The sequence below is a fragment of the Macaca fascicularis genome, chromosome 2, assembly GCF_037993035.2.
Source record: "Macaca fascicularis isolate 582-1 chromosome 2, T2T-MFA8v1.1".
NCBI lineage: Eukaryota > Metazoa > Chordata > Mammalia > Primates > Cercopithecidae > Macaca > Macaca fascicularis.
Genome location: NC_088376.1, coordinates 105,227,032 through 105,249,562, shown reverse-complemented (window position 1 = coordinate 105,249,562; position 22,531 = coordinate 105,227,032). Strand labels below are relative to the sequence as shown.

The window sequence follows — 22,531 nt, the reverse complement described above, 5'->3', positions numbered from 1 at the left end:
TGCAACTGCAGAAACTTTATTCTGCCAACAACCTCAATGAGCAAGGGAATGAATCTTCTTCTAAAGCCTTTGGAAAGGAGCACGGCCCCACTGACACCTTAATTTTAGCCCTGTGAGACCCATTTCTGACTTCAGAGCTATAGAACTTTAAGATAACAAATTGTGTTGTTTAAGCCACTAAATTTGTGGTAATGTACTTCAGCAGCAATAGAAAACTAATACAAATGTGATGGTGACAGACCTTCCCTTTTTCAGAATATCTTGGTGCATAGCAACTGATGTCATAGAAAGGGTTCTAGAAGAGCACGTCATGGAGAACTCTTGGGTGCAGACAAGTGGATGATTAATGAAGTAGCATCTGAAAAATCCAGGGAACCAAATGTAGGTGGAGCAACTTCCCTGTGACACACGTCGAAGCTGCTGCAGTGGCTGTTCTTCCCCTCCCCTTGGAAAGGCACCAAAAGCCTCCTTTTGGAAGGGCTGGTGGACTGGTAGGCGGGTATATGGCGGGCAGGAGGGTAACGGGCATGACAACACCCAGCTGCAGGAGCTGCTCATCAACAAATTCACTTATTGCTCATTTGATGACAGTTCAGTTGGGAAGAGGAGGTTTTCACTCATTCATTCAACAAAGTTTCATTGAGAACCTACTCTGTATTAGGTTCTGTTCTAAGTTCTGGGGATAATGAAGAGAAAAAAACAGACCAGGTTTCTGCATTCCTGGTGTTTACACTCAGGTATGGGAGAGAGAAAATAAGCAAGTGTACAGATAAATGAACAATGGAATTCCTGATATTGATTAATGGTATGAAGAAAATAAAGACCGTCTTTTTTGATGGGGCAGTGATCAAGGAATCTTCTTTGAGGTAGCGAGTTCATATGTGGTGGTCAGGGCAGTTATGTTCCAGGTAGAAGGAATGGCTGGTGCAAAGGACCTGAGGGGAATGAAATTGGCATATTCAAGGAAAAGAAACGCGCAAGGTGACTATGGCAGAGTGAAGGTGATCAAAGGAGAGAGTGATGTGAATTCAGACTGCAGAAGTGCTCAGTGGCTGCATCAGAAAGTCTTGTCAGCCAGGCTGAGGAGTTGGCACCTTATTCAAAGTGCAAGGGGAATCCACTGGAGATTAGTGATGTGACTGGACACATGCTTTATAAAACACCTTTCCATCTGCTGTGTGGGCAGTGGGTTTAGGGGAGCAGAGAGGAGTATGTAGTAGAGGAGTGTAGTTAGAAAACCTCCACCTTAGAGATGATGGTGGTCTGGATTAGGAAGATGGCAGAAAAGAAGATGACGGGTGAATAGGTTCTGGAAGAAGTGTAGATGGCACACCCTGATGAACTGGCTTCTGCGGGAGAGGGGAGGAGAGGACTCAGTATGCCTTCTATGAGTTGAGATGAGGCCTGCCCTTTGGAAGACAGACATTACCAGAAAATGTTGTTTGCTCTGTTGGCAAATGAAACATGCACTGAGAGTCACTTTTTAAAAATTATTATACTTTAAGTTCTAGGGTACATGTGCACAACTTACAGGGTTGATACATAGGTATACAAGGACAGGGGTGCAACCAGAGCTAAGAAAAATGTTCGCAAGTAAAATCTAGTGCTGTGCATATTTAATCCACTTACTCTTCAAATCAACACAATTAAGTACTGTTATAATCTGTGCTTCAGAGGAGGAAACTGAGGAATCGAGAGGTTGAGTAATTTGTCTAAGATCACTAATGGGATCGCTGATATCTCAGCCACTGAGGGGTACAGCTGGAACTTGGACCCAGGCAATCTGATTCCCAAGTCTGAGCTCTTAAATGCAAGGCCCTCCTAGATACTGTATTTGGTGTACTGGTCACGTCTGCAACTAATCATGCAGCTTGAGAGTTTGAACAAACGTTTGAAGTATAATTCTTCTAATTCATGAATATACTTATTTCTAACTTTTGCCCAAGTTAGACATTTCTCAACAGGGAGCAATTTTGTCCCACAGGAACGTTTTTGTCTGACATAACTTGAGGGCATCTAGCTACTGGCATCTAGAGGCCAGGTGTACTCCTAAACAATTCCAATGCACAGGATGTTCCCAGAACAAAGCATATTCCAGCCCAAGTGCCAAGGTTGAGAACCCCTGGTGTAGGTGTATACAGCCTGGAGGACATGCACTTGCGAATGGTGACAAACAGGAAGGTGCAATGAATTGTCCAGTTGATATATAACGATGGAGTGCTAGGGGCTATGAGGTATTCCAGGAGGAAGATGAGTTCCAATTTCCAGTTGGACATTCTAGTCTGAGGAATGGGATAGAGCACAAAACAGGACAATCACCTGCAGGGGGTCATGGAAAAAATCTGAGAGCAATAGGGGCTCAGAGGGAAAATGGAACTTTTATGGAGGATCCATCAGGGTCCAAGAAGTTGGCACCTGGGGTAAGGCCTCAAGATGGAGCAACATTTGAATGGGGAAAGGCATGGTAGGGCCCTGTGCATTGGGAAGAACCATGCATGAGGGCGCGGGTGCCAGAGGAACGGAGTGGAGAGGTGCAGAGGCATCCAGAGAGGGAGCGCCATGAGAATTCCGAGTTTACTGAATAGATTGGTCCTGATAAAGGGTGGATGGGGGTAAAGCCAGATCACGCAGGGCTTGGAAAGCCAACTGTGGGTTTGCTGTGGTAAGAAGAGGGGATTAGCAGTGTTCTTCAAGTGACATTTTGTACCTGCTTTGGGGACATTTCTCAGTCATGGTAGAAAACACCACCTGCATGAGTTGGCCCGGAGGGTTGGAGATGAGAAGGCTGGGCTATGACTCAGCTTGCTGTGAGTTTAGATGGTGACAGCCACCTAAAATGGAAAAGAAATGGAGAAGGCTAAACTCAAGAGTCCATTCTCTGAGTGCCTTCCCCTCCCAAGTGACCCCATTTTTAAAGACAAGGAAGCAGAAGCACTGTGAGGCTAAATGACTTGTCTGTTGCCTGGCTAGTATGTGGCAGGTCTGGGCTTGTCTCATCGCATGGACAGCAAGGGAAAAACTCAGGGGAGTTTGGTTTATAGAAAATCTAGGGACAAGACTGTGTAAAGGACAAAGACACAACTGGGAATAAGACGCATAAGAGGTGGTAATGGACATAACTCAACAGGTCAGTAGTGGTTCTGCTGGAGTGGTGGGGCCATGATGCTTTTTGTTTTTTTAATTTCTCTTTTCCGTTTTCCAAGATGTATTTAATCACCAAAGTCTACTTTTACAATAAAGGGAAGAAAGGTCATGAGCATCTGTATCTAATGTCAATGTCAGAGTGAAACGAGTGAGATACAAACCCAGAAGGAGTCAATGGGTTTTGCTGGATGGAAAGAATTGGGGTTGGGAGGGGGGCCTCAAGAGTGCAATTTCCTTAGAAAATAGGAGGTCAAGAGGAGGAGAAGGGGTGGAGTTTCAGGTGTCCCAGATTTGCAGTGACACGAAGCAGAGAATTAGGATGGGAAGAAGTGTCATGGCTTACCAGGTGAGATTCCTATTTTTCTGATGACACTGAAGTGTGCTCCACCCCCAGCCCCACAGTGCCCTTCTTTCCCTTCAGAGGACCAGTGTCCCTGTGACTCTGCTCACTCATCTGGCCACCGTTGCCCCGAGTTGCCAGGAGCCTGGAGAAGATGAAGGCATCCGTGGTTCTCTCCCTCCTTGGCTACCTGGTGGTTCCAAGTGGTGCTTACATCTTGGGGCGTTGCACAGTGGCTAAGAAACTCCACGATGGAGGCCTGGATTATTTTGAGGGCTATAGTCTTGAGAACTGTGAGTAGGCCCCCTTAGTGCTCCCGCCTCTCACCTCCTTGCCCTCCCTTCCTTGGCCAGGCATCCCCAACTCCAGCTGTCCTCAGAGTCACACACCTTCTGTTCCATCTTAGGGGTGTGCCTAGCCTACTTCGAGAGCAAGTTCAACCCCATGGCCATCTACGAGAACACACAAGATGGCTACATTGGCTTTGGCCTCTTTCAGATTCGTGGCAGTGACTGGTGTGGTGACCATGGCAGGAACCGCTGCCACATGTCATGTTCCGGTAAGTCTCTCTTTCCATTCTGTGCGGGGGCACTGGAGGCTGTGGTGCTGTGTCAGAGGCCTGCCTTCCAGATGGCCAGAGTTTACAAAGTTTACAAAGAAGAGGGCGTGGCAGGAGTCATATCCAGCGTGGGTCCCTGGGAGGCTGAGCATTGCACTGCTGAGGGCACAGCGAGATCAGGTTGTGGGGAGTCAGGCAGGCTAACCTAGGATGAAGTGATGGAGACCCCTGTTGAAATGGGCAGAGAAGGTGTTGGGAAGTTGAGAGGAGGCTGCAGGCATCGAAGCCTGAAGGTTGGGAGCAGAGGGCCCCAGCTGGCCTGATTTCACCCACGCTCGGCCACCTCTCCCTTTTTTAAGGGGGCAGTTGCTGCCACTTTGAAAGGCAGAACTGGTTACTGGGAGGAGACAGGAGCTGGGCATGCCAAGGGGAGCTTGCCCACTGCTTTTAGGTGGTCCTAAGTACCTGTGATCAAGGGGAGGTGGTTGCCAGGATTCACTCATTGCATGAGCATTTATTGAGCACCTACAAAGTGCCAGGCCTTACAGAGTTGCCATTTTAGTGCTTGTTAACTGCCAGCTACTCTTTTAAGCCCTTTATAAGTATTCATCTAATTAATTCATCTAATAAATCTAATTAAATACCCATGAGGTGGGTACTGTTATCCCCATTCTACAAATGGGGAAACTGAGGCCCAGAGAGGATAAGTATATGCCCCAAACCACACAGCTGTGCGGTGGTAGAGCTGGGAGGGAGACCTAAGCAGTGCGACTCCTGAGTTGGGGCTAAACCAAGAGGCTACACAGCTGCGCCAGGTCTCCCTCACATCTGAGGCAGTCTTTCTGTCTAAGCACCCCAGCATCCTCCCTAATGAGCAAACCTCCCTCCACGCTGATGGGTGAGAACCATTCCAGAGCCTGTGGCTTCTGAGCTGGGTCTTTAGGAGACAGAGTGGAGGGGTTGGAGTGAAGGCCTGCAGCCTTCTCATGTGGCCTGGGGAGTACCTGTCTGTGTTGGGCCCCATGATTGACCTTTAGCTCCAGAGAGGAGTAAGAAAGTTCTCTGAATCAAGGAGAGGCAGGACCGCAAAGTAGGAGGAAAAGGCACAGGAACTCTGTGGGAACCTGGTGGGAATCCTAGCTGCTGCCATTAAGAACGACATGAGCTTGTATAAGTCACTTCTAGAGCCCTTCCATCTGTGAAGTGGGGACATTAACAACTTAGGGTTTCTGTGAACATAAAATGGAATAATGTATATAAAATGCCAGGCAGGGCCCTTAGTGAATTATAATAATCACAGTCTAGTTGAGGAGACATACACATTAAAAGTGTAAGTTAATAACATTTTAAAATTAATTAAATTAATTTAATTTAAATTGAAATGATGGTACATCCAGTGTCACCCAGAGCTTCCTGGTAGCCAATGCAAAAAGAGAAATATGGTAGGTCTGTAATTTATATTTCATAGGCAGAAATCTATCTATCTATCTATCTATCTATCTATCTATCTATCTATCTATCTATCTATCTTATCTCCATCTCTCCAGAATCCAATGGGAGACACATAAAATTATCTGTCTGTAATAGAGGTGGTACTGTGTGTTGTGATAAAAATATGGTGGACTGTATATCCTGAGAAACTCTCCCGTTAGGTAGAATGTAAACAAAGAAAAGAAAAAACAATTCTTTTAAAGTCCCAGACTGAGTTGGCAAGAAAGTAAGAAAAATCCCTAGAGGCTAAAAGCGGAACAAGGATACAGATAGGTTAAGTAAAGAGTTAGAACAGGTCATGATCCTGGGCATCAGCTGATTCTCTGTAGCCTAATCAATATATTTTAATGGAAAAAATTTTATGAGAATTACAAGTTAAAAAATCAATAGATCTGGTAAAAAGATGACTACATCCTGCTACCTCCTTAGGGTTGTCTAATAAAAATCTAAGGATTGATTTATTATTGGAAGACTCTTTGATGTGAGCACCCTGTACCTTCCCTGATATCACTCTAACTTAGCTGTCACATGGGGGCATGGTATCTTCCATTTTATTTTCCTCACAGCTTTACTGAATCCTAATTTAGAGAAGACAATTAAATGTGCCAAGACCATTGTAAAAGGAAAACAAGGGATGGGAGCATGGTAAGTCATACATTTTTATGTAGCCTGTATTAACGACTTTCACTCATGATCTCTAATCTGAATCTTGGCCAAATCTTGGCTGTTGCGCATCTGCAGTGCCAAACTAAAAGGCTCTGACTCACCAAGGTAAGTAGCAGAAAACCATTGAGTTCCACAACCTCAAGGCCACAGAGGGAAGGAAACAATTATCAGAAATTGCCTTGAATTGTACTTTTTTCACCCAAATCTTGTTTAGGGTTCTATAGAATGCTAGGATGAACATCTTCAAACTAAATCTGTGTTTATTATGATAATCTCTGATTGTTTCTTTCCTATAAGTTCCTACAAGGTTTTTGAATACCTTTAAGGTTCTTGATGCATGTTGTGAAATCCAGCAGGCCCGTATTTGTTTAAAGGGTTTAGTAAAATGTAGATTTACTGCATCTTCACCAATCATGAAACTTTTGCGATTTAAAGGTGAATAACTGGCTGGGCATGGTGGCTCACACCTGTAATCCTAGCACTTTGGGAGGCGGAGGCAGTTGGATCACCTGAGGTCAGGAGTTCAAAACCAGCCTGACCAACATGGTGAAAACTTGTCTCTACTAAAAATACAAAAAAAAAAAAAAAAAAAGGCCGGGTGTGGTGGTGCATGCCTGTAGTCCCAGCAACTTGGGAGGCTGAGACAGGAGAATTGCTTGAACCCACGAGGCAGAGGTTGTAGTGAGCCGAGATCGCGCCACTGTACTCCAGCCTGGGCAAAAGAGTGAGACTCAATCTCAAAAAAAATAAAAAATAAAAAAGCGAATAACAATTTTGTCTTACCTTCTTTTGTCTTTTATGATATCCCATTAGGGCATTTTCTCCCATGTTTGTTATATATTACTATTGTTTTGTAATTTTTTTCATCTTTGCTCTTTACCTATTTTAAAATTCAAGTTATATTATTTGAAAGAGCTCTTTATATATTTGGTATATTAACTGATTGTTGTATATTTATTGCCAAAATGACTGCAACTCTAATTTCCTCTTTAGCCAGATATTTGCTTAGAAAAGTCTAAAACTTACAAGAGTTTGGGTGTATGCCTGACTTCTTTCACCGAGTGTTGCATTTGTTTATGTTTTTGCGTGTGGTTGCAATTCATTCTCATTGCTATATGGTATTCCATTGTGTGGATTCACCGCAGGTTACTTATTCCTCTATTGGTGGGCATTTGGTAGTTTCTTCATTTTTAGTGCTGCCATGGACAGTCTATACTTACCTTTTGTTGAATGCAAATGTAAAAGGATTTCTATTGTTTTTACCAAGGAATAAAATTGCTAGTCATAGAATAAGTGTATTTTCAGATTTGGCATATTGTGTCAAACAGTTTTCTAAAGGGATTTTTATCAATGTATACTACCATCAGAAATTATGCGTTTCAGTTGCTTCACCTTCTCAACGACGCTTGGTAATTTCCAGTTTATTCTCATGACTGTGTTGTGGTGTTGCATTGTAGTTTTACTTTGCATTTTCCTGATGAAGTTTCAAAATGTTTATTGGCCATTTATATATCCCCTTTGGTGAAGTGCCTCTTCAAATCTTTTGTCAGTTTTTCTATTGTGCTGTCTTTTTCTTATTAATTTGTAGGAGACATTTATATATTCTGGATAAAGTTTTTTTGTTGGATATATGTATTGCAACTGTCTTTCATTCTGTGAGTTACCTTTTTATCTTTTTTTTTTTTTTTTAATAAAAGACATCTAAAAAAAAAAAGAAAAGAAAAGAAATGGGGTCTTTCTCTGTTACCCTGGCTAGAGTGCAGTGGCGTTATCATAGCTCACTGTAGCCTGGAACTCCTGGCCTCAAGTGATCCTCCTGCCTCAGCCTCCCAACTAGCAAGGACAACAGGCACATGTCACCATGCTTGGCTCTTTTTTTTTTTTTTTTTTTTTTTTTTTACCTTCTCCAGAGTGTCTTGATAAATAGAAGTTCTTAGTCATAATGTAGTCTAATTTATTATTGCTTTCCCTTTATGGTTATTTTAACAAATATCTGCCTATTCCTTGGTCTTGAGGATATTCTCCTTTTTTCCTAAAAGCTTTATTGTTTTATCTTTCACATTTGGCTCTGCAATATCCTTTCTTTCTTTTTCTTGCCCTGTTGCATTGGCTAGGATCTCCAGTAACTGTTGAATAGAAGTGACAATGGTGGCATCCTTGTCTCATTTCTAGTCTCACAGGTAAAGAAGTTCAATATTGTATCATTACATGTGATGTTTTAAGTATCTGGAGATACTCTTAATCAGATTCTGTTCCTTTTCATCTCTAGTTTGTTAAAGTTTTTTTTTTTTAATAATGAATGGGTGCTGAGTTTTGGTTATTACATTTTATTTACTTTTTTGCAATTCTGTGTTAGCTTATCCATCTGCCTTAAAAATTCAAACTATTGTCTTTTTTTAGTGTCTCTTAACTCCCATGACTTTTCCAAAGGTCATATCTGGTGACATCTTATTGAGGATGTCAGTTCTATAAAATTTACTTCTGGATCCTGCAGTACGTTATTTCATAATAAATTTCATTATGATGTGCTGGTAGTGGTGGCTCATGTCTGTAATTCCAGCACTTTGGGAGGCTGAGGTGGGTGGATCACCTGAGGTCAGGAGCTCAAGACCAGCCTAGCCAACATGGTGAAACCCCATCTCTACTTAAAAAATACAAAAATTAGCCAGGCGTGGTGGCATGCGTCTGTAATCTGAGCCACTTGGGAGGCTGACATAGGAGAATCACTTGAACCTGGGAGGCGGAGGTTGCAGTGAGCTGAGATTGTGCCACTGTACTCCAGCCTGGGCAACACAGCGAGACTCTGTCTCAAAAAAAATTAATAAAGAAATTTTATTACGATGCCCCCTTTTCTTTTTGTGATATTTCCCCATAGGTCCCATGTTAGCTTTATCCTCTTTACTCTTCCTTGAATAAGGACGGAGTTACCTGCCTGGTTGATTCTGGACATTGTAATCTCCAGATAGATCTAGAAAGAATGTCATATTTCCTAAGTTCCAGATGGCACAATTTTTCAGATCTTAGTATTTCTGAAACTAGGCTTTATTTTGTAATCAATGTATTATGCCCCCAAAGCTGTTATTAAATCATTGATGAATCTTAGAATAGAAGATGTCTTACAATAGAGGAAATCCTATAATAATAGCTGCAATTTCTTAACTGATTGCATTTATATGCACATCATGATTGAATCCTCACAAATCCCTCTGCAGTGAGCATTCTTATCTTCATTTTCAAAATGAGAAAACCAAGGCATAGAGAAGTAGAATAACCTACTTGTGGTCACAGCAATATGTTCAATCCTGGATCTGTGCTATTCCAAGCCTCAGGTCACCAGGCTACTCAAAGAGATGGGGATGGGTGACACAGAAGATCTATGCTCTGGTTGTGTAGAAGGCAACCAAAGCATAGTTATCCAGTACTCCAGTGAGTCCTAACTCAGGGTTTCTGAGCAGAGTCAGTGTAGGGTGGTGGGGGGAGAAAGGACAGGCCTGCAGGTGGACAAATTTCACTAGTGGAAGCATAGGTGGTGTTCCTTACTATAAATCATGGGCCCTGAAGGCAGCAGAGACTTTGTCCAGAATCTGATCCAGAAGGTTATGTCTGTCTCAGAGGCCGAGCCTTTTTGTTGTTGCTTTTTTTGTTCTGTTTTGTTTTGTTTTTCTGTGTCTTCGAGGTACTTTGGAACTATTAGGTTGTTGCAAAAGTCATCGTGGTTTTTGACATTGAAAGTAATGGTTTTTGACATTAAGAGTAATGGCAAAAACCGTGATGACTTTCGCACCAACCTAAAAAATTCAACAAGAGATTTTTTTCCTGCTTCTATATCTCCAGCCTCTAGCTCTGTGCCTGACACATAATGGATGCCCCATGTGCTTGTTGAAAAATTGAGGCTACATTTGGGGCCACTACCCTGAAGTCATTCATAACATTTTTATTTTTAAATTTACTATTTATTATTTTTAAAAATGAAAATAAACCCTTTCCCTCTTAGCAGCCTCCTCAAGGTCACCGGTGTTAATATTCTTAGAAATCAGAGAAAAATGTATGCACAGATATTTTAAAACACACATGGAATTCCAGTGTCCACACTGAGCTGCTCCTTGCTTTTTCTAATCTTTTAATAGAGCTCACGAATCGGTATTATTACTACTTAAAGGTCTCTGTCATTGCTGTAACAGCTGCTAGTGCCCCGCTGTATAGATGTTGCAGGTAATTTATCTGCCAGTTCTCTTAATGATGAAAATTTAGTTCGTTTCATTTTTGTTGCTGCTGTTGCTGTTTCAAAATTCTATCATAAGCATCTTGCTTTTAGAACTTTTATGTTCTTTCAGTTGTATCCTCAGAGAAATCCCTTGAAGGGAATTTATTAGACTATTTGGTGCATTTAAACGTTGGAGAGACCAGTTGCTAAACTGCCATTCAGAGAAGGGGCCCCTCCATCAACACTGCACGAAGGGGCCTGTTTCTCCTCAGCTCACCAGTCTGAGGTGTTAAACACCTGTGTAGTTTTGGAAAATTGAGGTGTGTAAAGTGATATCATTCTGTTTTGCTTTGCATGTTGAAATTACAAAGGAAGTTGAACATGTTTTCATGTGTTTATTGGTTATTTTTCTGTGAACTGTTTACTTATATTCTTAGTCCATTTTTCTATTGGGTTGTTAATGGTTTTTTTCTGCATGTGGTCTTTTATATGTTTTTTATAAATTAGGCTTATTAGACTCTTATTCATTTTATTTGCGTTAACTATTTTTTCAGGTTTGTTATCTGTATTTTGATTTTATGGTATTTTTATCCTACAAGAGTTCCACAGATTCACAAAATCAAATCCCTTGTTTTTTTTCCTTTGTGGCTTCTGGATTTATGTGACATCTCTTTCTTAGAAAGGTCTTTTGTACTCCAAAATTGTAAGCCACGTATTACAACAGTGCTGACACACACACAAATTAAGCCCTATATTAAATTTTGGTTAAATTAAAAATAGAATATGATTTTATGTTTTTAATGCTTAAAATGTTGGCCTTCTTGAAATTTATTTTGGTATAAAAAGTGAGGTGTAGGGATGCAGCTTTAGATTTTTTAAATGGCTAGTCATTGATTTCAATACTATTTAATCATTAACCCATTTTCATCACTAATTTAATAGACTGTAATTTTAAAGTGAAAGTTCCCTTACTAATGTTAACCATCTTTGGAGTGTTCGAAATACCTTTCATATATGGTCCAAGTTTTCAATTAATGTGGAAGCTTGGCTGATTCTCTAGAGTAAGCCTTAATGAACTAAAACCATCTTTAGTATATGGCACTGAGTGGAGCTATGCTAAGCCAGACAGATCAAGGCCTTCTTATTGCTCAGGTTCCCAGTAAAGGGAGCTCTTATTAAGCTAACAGGCAGCCACGTGTTCTCCAAAGCTCAGTTGGTCAGCTCTGGAGGGTTGGGGCAGATAGGAAGGGAGAAGACCCATGGAGACCTGGAAGACCCATGGAGACCTTCCCACTGAGGGATGGGATGACCAAACAGGGTTTCTAATGGCTTAAAGCTGGCCTGGGTGACTCCCCACCCTGGAGATAGGGACTGGAGAACCTAAAGCCTGGGTGCTGGCACGGGGACCCAGAACGAGGGAATCACTATTACAAGCACCAGGAGAAAAGGTTAGAGAAACTCAATGCAGCTGACTTAGGTGGGGCTAAAGAGTCGGAAGGAATTTTGGAAGGTGAAGAGTGAAGCAGGTACATGGAAAGGTGAAAGAGGCCCTGGCCCAGGGGACAAAGGTTCTATTTGCAGGCCTAGGGTCTGCCGAAGACTCATCATGTGACTTGGAAAGTCACAGAACTCTGAAGCTCACTTCAGAGAAGCAAATGATACTTCCGTTGCAGGGTTGGGGGAGAATTTCACAGTCCACAGTTCAGCCTCCTCATCTCACCATGTGGAGTTTATGGAATGAGGTGGGGCCTGATGTGCGCACTAGGATGGAGGAAGCACCAGTATTCATGCCAGGATGTGATGGAGACAGCACTGGAGATGCACAGAAGACTTCATAATGCTGCCCACCACAGGGGTGGCAAACTCAAAGTCTCTAAGGGGGCAGGCAGGTGTAAATGGCCTGAGTGGGGCTGTGAAGCCCTGGAGACCCTGAGTTCTGACTTTGAGGAGCCCCTCCCTCCTGTTCACTTCTCTCTACAGGCCCACCTGGTCCCGGAACTGCCAGTACTCCGACACCCTGGCGCGGTGGCTGGATGGTTGCAAGCTGTAGCCACCTGCATGGCCCCTGCAGCGCTCACCAGTTGCATCTTGTGAATGAAGATACTTTTCTGCTTGCTGCTTCAGTCAGTGCTGTTGATGATCTCACCACTTTAAAAGCTCCAGGTGGAAAAGGACAAAAGTTTGCTTCATCCGGGAATGCAAGATGCAGAATAAACCAAACTAGTTACTCAACTTGGGCCAAAGGTCTCTGCTTTGATTATGATTATCTCTATGATCACTATTATTTACTATTATTGTGATTTATTATTATTTAATCTCGGATGGAGGAATTGAAGGAAGGCAATTATCTGAAAAAGGAGATGTGTCCATGAATGTCAATACTAAACAGGAAGAGGAAGAACAGGTACAGTAGAACCAAAGAGGAAAGAAGAGAGGAGGAGAGGCTGGTACAAGCAGGGCCTCCAGCTAAGGCATGTCCACACTGGGACACACAGGGGGAGAGACCACAGAATCCTCTTTGCATGTCTATGAAGGGAATCAAATGACAGTTGCTCATTTCTTATAAAAAGTCTCTAAAAATTATAAATAACACATATTTGCACTAGAGAAATTTGGGAAAATACAGAAATGTTAAAAAGGAGAAAATTTTTCCTATAATCCTCAGTACTCAAAGACAATTGCCGTTATGTTTTCGTTGCATTTCCTTCTGGTCTTTTTTCTGCATAGGGTTTTTATTCTTTTTCAAAAATGCTATGATAATGCTGTAGTTAGAGAGTTTTGCATCTGGCTTTTTAGAAAGAAGGCAAACAAATAAGGTAAGACACTTTTCCCCTACATTTATTTCTATTTTAATTAGCAAGGGGTTTATTTTAGAAGCTTAGTGGCTTACAGCTTCTTTCATGGAATGGAGCCTAGGTGTCAGCCTGGGCTTCCTGGACACACCTGCCTGAGATCTGATAGCAGCAGCAGCAAGAGCAGAGGTATCTGCTCAGCAGATCGGGTCACCTATGGGACCCACACCATCCTGGGGGTTGGAGAACATAGTTCCTCATCTTTCAGTCCTCGTACAGGAAGAAAAGAACTAGAGTGGTATGGAGAGAGCCTGTCAGTCACGTGTGCTTTCCATGGTACTGTAGATTCTTCAAAGTGAAATTTTAGTGCCAGTGAATATTCCAGTATGACGTACCATATTTTGTTTAACTTTTGCTCTACTGTTAGATGTTTTCTTTCTTTCTCTTTCTCTTTCTCTCTTTCTCTCTCTCTCTCTTTATTTCTTTCTTTCTTTCTTTCTTTCTTTCATCTTTCTTTCTCTTTTTCTTTCTTTCTTTCTTTTTTTTTTTTTTTTTGAGACAGAGTCTTGCTCTGTCACCCATTGCTGGAGTGCAATGGTGCCATCTCGGCTCACTGCAACCTCAGGCCCCCAGGTTTAAGCAAGTCTCCTGACTCAGCCTCCCGAGTAGCTGGAATTACAGGTGTGCACCAACACCGCCCGGCTAATTTTTGTATTTTTAGTAAAGACGGGGTTTCACCATGTTGGCCAGGATCGTCTTGAACTCCTGACCTCAAGTGATCCACCAGCCTCGGCCTCCCAAAGTGTCGGGGTTAGGGGCGTGAGCCACCGAGCTTGGCCATGTTAGATCTTTAGGTATTGCCATTTAAAAAACCATTACAAGGAGTGCTGAAGTCCCTGTTTGGGGCTGTCCCTTTTTATTGCTTACATTTTAAAAATTACCCCAACAACATATATTTAATGAAGAAAACCTGGGTAGCATAAGTAGTTATAAAGAAGGAAATTAAGAATATCCCCCCACTGGAAACAGAAGTTTTCATCATTGTTATGTAGCTAAAGTGGGGAACCCTGACTTAAGGATGGTTAGTGTTAAACTTCGTGTGTATCCTTCCCTACGTGTGTGTGTGTGTGTGTGCTTGCACATTTCTCCCTTACAGACATGGACTACTACTAAACATACAGTTTTGTATCTTGCTTTTTTCACTCAATATTTTGTGATCTAATATTTCAAAGTTTACAACAGGGATCCTAGCACCGTTTTTAACAACTGCACAGCTTTCCATTATATAGACAAACTATTATGTATGTAACTCTTTATTGTTACTCTTTGTAATTTAGAAAAAAATGGAAGAAATTAGGTAAAAAGTGGCTACCTGAAAGGCAGGCAGGATCCAAATCAATTCAGCCCTTCTTTCTGTCTTCATCTTGGTTGCTTTCAGAAGGAAGAAATGGCTGCAAGTTAGAATTTCAGAGACAGAACTTTTACTCAAGTTCAGTAACGATTGTTGAGCTTAATCAAACAATCTTTTGTGGCTTTCCCTCCTCTCTAGAGAGAAGGGCATTCTATATTCCCCAACCACACAGCATGAATCATACAGTAAAATTACTGGCAGTGGCACTTGCAGTTGAGATCAATGTGAAGCTTTGATCAACTTTTTTATTGAGCTGGGAACCCCACACTCTTTCCGAGGTTGGGTCCAAGAATGATAACGCACATGACCTCAACCCAACCTTAACCTAGAATTAATAACCTGCAATTGATGAAAACACTGTCTCCTCGAGTGCCAAATCCAGCGTGCTGCCGCCTCCTTCCAGCCCATTGCTTCTGCTGCGGCTCACCATCCTCTAATGGACACTTGTGTCAACATGGGCGTGAGGCGTGAGGACAAAGCAAATGTTAGTGTATTGATTGGAACAGCCTCTCTTGGGTTGCCCAAGCCCACTGATAATGGGTGTTACAGTGAGCACTCGTTCTGGGGGCAGATCCCCTTGTCTGGTTTACAGAATGATCCAAGCTGGATTAGGAAATCTCAATAACAACAACTCCTGTTATTATTACTTCTGTCACTAGCAGCTATCATATTAATGCCAACTGTATAAATATTACACAGACCTTTACACAATATTTTCAAGCCTTGCAAAACCTCCTAATGTAGTTATGAAACATACCCCTACTACAGATGGTGAAGTTGAGGCTTAAGGCTAAATAATGTGGCTTTACTCCAGTTTGGTAAGTGATGAAGTTGGGATTGGTATCTCCTCAAAACCTATATCCCCCCACAGAGCTCCCTTCCAAACCCTGGTACTATATAGGTATTAATTTTCTACTCCATTAGCTGGAAAATTGGGTCTCTAGCTTTTTAATTAAGACATTGCACTTAAGAGGTATTAGGCAACTAGTACAGGACAATGGTCATCATGTTGGTGCCCAGTTCACAGGCTGGGAAATTGAGGGAATTTTCTCAACTGCACAAAATAAATCGAGAAGACAGTGTGGGAATCTACAGCATTTCTAAGCTTCTGTCATAGTAAAAATCACCTGGGGCAGGCTGGGCACAGTGGCTCATGCCTGTAATCCCAGCACTTTGGGAAGCTGAGGCAAGCAGATCACCTGGGGCCAGGAGCTCGAGACCAGCCTGGCCAACATGGCTAAATCCCATATCTACTAAAAATACAAAAAATTAGCTGGATATGGTGGTGGATGCCTGTAGTCCCAGCTGCCTGTGAGGCTGAAGCATGAGAATCACTTGAACTCAGGAGGTGGAGGTGGCAGTGAGCCAAGATCACACCACTGCACTACAGCTGGAGTGACAGAGCAAGACTCTGCCTTAAAAACAAAAACAAAAACAAAAAACAACAACAACAAACAAACAAAAAATCACCTGGAGCAACTGTTAAAATGCTGATTCCTGGGTCATGTGTCTGACCGACTGAATCCATATCTCCAGAGATGTGGTCCAGGGAATCTGTGTTTCCAAAGCTTCTCCAGATAGCTCTGATCTTTGAGAAACTTGGAAGAAACCGGCTAGTGCAAAGAGTACAGGGTTGGAAAATGTCAGAAGTCATAGGGATCGTTCCTGGCTCTGCCACTTCTCATTGAGTCAGTTAATTACTTGAGCCTCATTTTTCCTACCTGCAATGAAGTGAGCGACCCTGGCTGCACCAGCTACACAGTGGTGATGTTGAGGGGGCAGCAGTGAGGCCATGGGGGTCTTCTGATTTCTGGGCCCTTCACCTGCTTCCCAGCACCATGCTGACTTTATGAGTAAAAACACTGCTACAGATCTGCCACCAGGAGGGCCTAGGGTGGGTGTGTGTGTGTGTGTGTGTGTGTGTGTGTGTGTGTGTGTGTGTTTGCACATCTAGTTCCATGTGTATCCTGCAGTGTAGCCTGTTCAAGTCCCTTACTGGAGTAAGAAGATTCTATCTCATGCACCCTCAGGACACTGCTTTCCACAATTGTCCCTAAGTTGTGGTGGTTTTGCCTTGTATTTCAAACCCTGCATACGTCTCAGCTAGAGGCGAACCAGGCAGCCTCTGCTCCCCATTGCTGCTTCCTCCTTGCTCCCTGAAGTCCTCTAGCTCCTTTGAAGTAAGTGTTCCTCCTGCGTTCTCCTGTTCCTGCCCCTCGTTCACTGAAGATTTTGGCTCCTGGCTCACTATTTTTCTACCACTGTTGGAATAATCATTCTTGGTGGCTTCAGTATTTATTTAGGCAAGTCACCAGCACCCTGGCATCTTGGTTCCTTGAGGTCACCACCTGGAAAGATCTTGTCCTCCACCTCACTTCAGCCTATCAGCTTTGCCATTACTAGTAACTCCACCACCTTAAAAATCTCAATTCTAAGACCCCACTCTTTGAACATCACATCATATCTTTCCATTGTATCCCTCAAGCAGCTCTCTGATGCCAATAATTCTTTGGTTCCACTGGAGTTTCTAAGGATTGGTCCTATCACCCTCACACTGTCCCTCACCTCATGTCCTCACTTCTCTCCTGCCCTGGCTTAGATTCCACAGCCACCATCATAATGATGTCATGCACGCACCCTCATCCCCTGTGCTCCTCCCTCCGACATACTCACCTGGCTACCCAGTCCCAGTTACAACCAACTTTACCTACTTTGCATTTGCACCCAAGTAGCTGTACATATTTAGAGAAGAAAAAAATTTCCACAAAATCCTGTTGACTAGTGTCACTTTAAATTCTTAAAAACTGTTAGCAAGTGCGCCTTTACATTTCTGACCTCTTAGATGACTATTTCACACTTTCTCCTCTCTCTCTAACTCTCTCACACCTCCTCCTTCATTCACCCTCTTAGCTGCTGCTGCTGCTTCCTAGTTCACTGAGGAAATAGAAGCTGTCAGATAAGACCATCTGCAGCTCCATCCCCACCTCTGTCTACAACCGCACTCTGCCATTCCCCATGGTTCTGAACTGTGGGTGCTCCCAGCTAAGGCAGGCCTCTCCACTTGGTTCCTGGATCTCAATTCCCCTTGTCTTGTCTCACTTTACAAGAGACAAGTGATAGGCCAGGTGCAGTGGCTCATGCCTGTAATGCCCAACACTTTAGGAGCCTGAGGCAAGCCAATCACTTGAGCCCAAGAGCTCAAGACCAGCCTGGGCAACATGGCAAAACCCCGTCTCTACAAAAAAATACAAAAAGTTAGCTGGGTCTGGTGGCATGCACTGTAGTCCCAGCTACTTGAGAGGCTGAGGTGGGAGGATTGATTGAGCCTGGGAGGGAGAGGTTGCAGTGAGATCGTACCACTGCACTCCAGCCTGGGTGACAGAGTGAGACTCCGTCTCAGAAAAAAAAAAAAAAAGAAAAAGAGAAGTGATAATGTACTATCTCTTTCTCCCTCCCTGCTTGATTGCTTACACATCAAAAAAACATATTGTAATATCTCCTCCTTAAGGCAATCTCTCTCGGCCTCTGATTTCCTACCATTTCTTAAAACTGATATTGTAATATCTCTCACTTAAAACAATCTCTCTTAGCTTCCGATTTCCTACCATTTCTTCAAAAGATTCCTCAAAAAACTTGTCCAAGTTCCCACTCTTCTCTGCATTACCTTCCCTTCTCTCTTCAATTCACTTTATTGGAAGCATGTTTATTATGGTCTCATATTACAAAATCCTATGATCAATTCTTAGTCCACATCTTAGCTCTCAGCACCATTTGACATGATTGATCATTCCTTCCTTAAAACACCAAATTCACTGTCTTTTGGGCTACCTATATTCCTCGTGTTTCTCCTCTTTCTGGTCACTACTCCTTTAGCTCCTTTATTGGTGTCCCCTCCTCTTCCTGAATGTTGGAGGGGCCTTGGCTCAGTCCTCAGATTTCTTCTCTGTTTTCATCTACTCCTATAGTTTCAAATAACATCAGTGTTTTTATGATTTCTAAATATGGATATATTTCTTCCCCAATATTTCCCTCAGACTCCAAATTCACATACAGAAATACCTGTTACACATTCCATTTGACTATTGAATAGACATCTGTACATACGGTACAATAGTAGCAGAAAATGGATATGCATTGAAAGGGGCCCAGATAGCTCAGGTGCAGAATTCTTTATCCTCATAATGCTGGGTCACACTGGACATGCATTGTCTCCAGGTCTTTTATCACCATGGGTATGTATGTCAAACATCTTGGTAGCAGACAGCTTGGTTGTGGTTGGGGTATCTTAAAATGAGCTGGTCGTATAAGCATGCTGGAGCTATGTGGCCAGTGTTAGTAATTGAAATCCCCCTTCCAAGGCTACCCCCAAACCAGGTGCAAACTATCAGTCCAATTATTCTGGCAGGCTGATTCATCTTGTTCCAAAGTAACTCACTGACCCAAGAATACAGAACATCAGTCTTAGTACATCCCATGGTATCAGCCAAGGGTTATTTGCCCTAGAAATAGGCATGTAGTCAATCTCCACCACTTGCAATTAACCTATGCTATGCAGATACTGTAACAATGGGTAAAGCCATGGATGGTGGAGCTGGCAGAAGCATTGCAAGCAGGGCAGGCACATATTCCAGTAAATATAAAAATAGCTGCTCCTGCCATGATGAAAGGGGTCCAATATAATCCACCTGCCACAAAGTGTCCAGTTAGTTCCTCTGGGGATTGATGTTATATCATCAACAGGATCTTTGCTATTGGTAGGTTGGGCAGGCCAGTCTTGGAGAAGAGAAATCGTTGTTGAGAACATGTAAAAACTTCATCCTTGTCACCATAGCCACTTTGTTTGTTCACCAGGTGTGGCTAGGGAAAGAGGCTGCTGACATCTATAGCTCATCTTGTCTATCAGATTATTAAAAGCCTTGCCTGCTGTGGGCATCTTAAGGTGAGCATTCACACAGGATACAGATATCCTCACACTGTGCCCATTCCAAAAGGACTATCTGCAAATCCCTTTTCCAGACCTTATAGCCGCCAATCTCTTAGTCTTGTTCCTTCTAAATCCCTGACCATTCAACCAAATCATTACCTACCTACCATAAATCAGCATAGATCTTTACTTTTAAACATCTTTCTTTCCAGGCAAAATGAACAACCAATGGTCTTGTTTAAAGTATTGCCCAGAGGGAGAATTTCCCTCCCCATTATGTTCTGTATAATGTGTAGCACTCCTTATCTAGTTGGTGCAGCAACCTGTGCAGATCCATTCATGAACTTGGTCTGAGTTTTTTCTTCCTCAGTCAGCTGATCATAAATAACTCCCCATGAAACCATAGGTGAAGACTGAGGGAGTGAAGAGAAGTACTATAGGAATCCTGCTTATGCACCTACTGGTGCCTTCAGGACATGACTGAGACCAATATTACTTCTGTCACTGGATGATGCCATGCTGCTGCATACATAAAGCCACCTTTGTGACTTGGGCAATCAGAGAATATCTAGTTCACAATGGCCCGTTCAGATCATGTGGTCTTCTACAGCCAGCCCTAGCAGTGAGGTAGGAACTGCTTCTCCAAAGGAAAGTAGTTATTTCTGGAATAGGGCACAGCTTTGCTTTAAGACCCTACAGTGCTATGCTGTGACTCTCCTATCAGGGTTTTCCAGAGGTTTTGTGGAATTAGTTGCTGGCAAAATTAACAGAAGAGCTACAGGAGCAAAAGTCAGCCACCAGTAGGGTTTACCATTGCACCTGTGGTGCAGGGAGTCAGAAAGTTGCTGCTGCTTCTAGTATGTCTGAAATATGTAGGAAACTGCTGCCAACTCCCCAGCAACTCAGCAGCCTTGAGTGAGGTAACTGGCAGGGAAGACATGGCCTACTACAAGAATTCTGGCCTATGAAGTCTAGGGGCACGTTTTCTGTCCAGAACAGTTTCTGTCAAAGGAAGAATGTCTGTTACCTCCCTTCTGCCTTCTAGTTCTCCATGAATATATCTCTGTGGTGAAGTCTAACCTGCATGCAGAACCCTGTCAGCATGAGCACCTCCCAGGCCCCCGGCTCCCACCACCCTGGGGAGGACAGAGAAGCAGGTGCAAGCGGAGCTGGACGCCAATAGACAATGTCTTGGCCATTTGCACTTTGAAGTTAATGAATAATGTTTGTTTTGCCCAGGCACAATCATGTGGCTTTCAGTCCCTCAGTAGCCCTAAGCTTCTTGGCAAGGCACACAGAGCCCTCCTTGCTGGGGCTCTCCGATGCCTCGCAGCCACACTCTCCTTGCTTCCCTACCTCCTCCCGACCACTCACCCCTCCCCAATTCCCAGTCAGGGCAGCTGTCATCACAAAATGTTTTTATTATCTGTCACCCGTTTTGAAGGAAGATGGAATTTTAAATTCACGTGTCAAAAACAGCCTCAGCAGGACTGACTGTCATTTTTACAAGAGATCCCCATCTACCCATACACTCATTAAAAATAAAGCTCATACCACTAGCGTAGCAATTCTGAATGCTTGTTCAGCAAATGTTTAAAAATTTGGCTGGTGTCAGTTTATGTCCAGGTTCTTTGGGAGCCGCCTCTCTAGTGTTAAGCATCTCAAGAAGCGTTCAACTCTGCTGGCTTTCATGACTCTCTGAGGAACCCTCTGCACATCCTATTTAACTTCCTGAGGCAGCCTGTGAATAATTGAAAAACAGTTTCTGAATAACCCCCAAGCCTGGTAGAAGGAGCTTGGGTTGAATCATCAGATTGATCTGTGTCTGTGCTGTTGCTCACCAGCCGTGAGCATCCACCAAGTTGCCTGTCTTTTGGGAGCTTTGCTTGTTGTTTGTCATTTCCACTTTTAAGATCAGGATAAAATCCAGGTGTGCTTGATTACTGGGAGACTGATACAAATCTGACCCTTGGACTGGGGACTCCAGAAACAGTTCTTTTCTTGCCAAGCATGTGCATAGCTAGGTGAAGGACATTTCTAACTGCCCGCAAACATTTCGTTCTACACATTGTTTCCTGTGTATGACTCCCCTTTTGTTTTTTCTTCTGGCCACCCAGTGTCACAAATGAACTCCGGGGAAGGGAGTCCCACTTACAGGGTGATGAATGAACAGGGAGGAAAAGGAGAGATAGAGCTGTGAGAATCACTCTCCTGCTCACGACCCCTGGAGGCTGTGATGACCGACTTTGCAGTGTTGCAGTGTTTGTTGCTACCTTGGAGCCTGGGAGGTGAAGACCACTGCTAGACTGACAGGTGGGAAAGGCCTCTGTGGCCCAGTGAGATTAGTCCCAACAATCAGCTGAGGAGAGGCTTCCCCCTTTAGACAGAAGCAGGAGGAGATTGAAAAGGAGGGCCAAGCTGGGTGGGAGGGGTGTCCGTGGCTGGAGACAGGAGGACCTAGTCTCCAGGGAGGTAGGCAGGTGATCCATGTTGCTGAATTACTGAGGCAGAATTGCTGAGCTTGGAAAGCGGGGCAACTTTCATGTTCCTGGCAAATTTTTTCTTTCTCCTCTTTTGTTCTCTTTGAACCTCCCACCCCGCACACCTGTCTAAAAGGAAATCAATGGCAGCAGGGAGAGTTGGGGTGCTGGAGCAGGGACAGTATTGGGGGGTCAGGGGGAGGCAGCACGTGGAGCACCAAGGGACGGCAGGTGTGGCGATAAGGATGCTTCACCCTCTGTGGCTCTCCCTCCACAGCCTTGGGTGAGATCTATGTTTCCCCTTCACAGAAGAAGTCAAGCTCTTACTGTGAGAGGCAATACATGTCCTATCTTCTCTTCATCTCTCTTATAGTCGTAAGAAGTGACACACATGAAAATTCTCTGTTTGTATGAGGCCCATGCTAGGTGGTTCATATAAGTCACCTCATGAAGTCCTTCATTGCAACCTTATGAACCAAGCATTTGGATTCCAGCTCTATGACTTCCTGACCTCAGGCAC

The 22,531-nt window shown here is 43.3% G+C and overlaps 1 protein-coding gene across 2 annotated transcripts; it reads left to right on the top strand.

The window, feature by feature from the left end:
- Window positions 1-297: 297 nt before the first annotated feature.
- Window positions 298-12,636, top strand: LYZL4 (lysozyme like 4). Of its 2 annotated transcripts, none has more exons than XM_005546757.4 (5): window positions 298-491; window positions 3,566-3,777; window positions 3,891-4,043; window positions 6,101-6,179; window positions 12,385-12,636. In XM_005546757.4, exons 2-5 carry the CDS (start codon window positions 3,639-3,641, stop codon window positions 12,452-12,454), a joined length of 441 nt encoding a protein of 146 aa, XP_005546814.1. In that variant the 5' UTR covers window positions 298-491; window positions 3,566-3,638; the 3' UTR covers window positions 12,455-12,636. The 2 variants fall into 2 exon arrangements, with proteins under 2 accessions (XP_005546814.1, XP_045241191.1); XM_045385256.2 differs by having other exon boundaries at window positions 3,547-3,777.
- The last annotated feature ends 9,895 nt before the right edge of the window (window positions 12,637-22,531 follow it).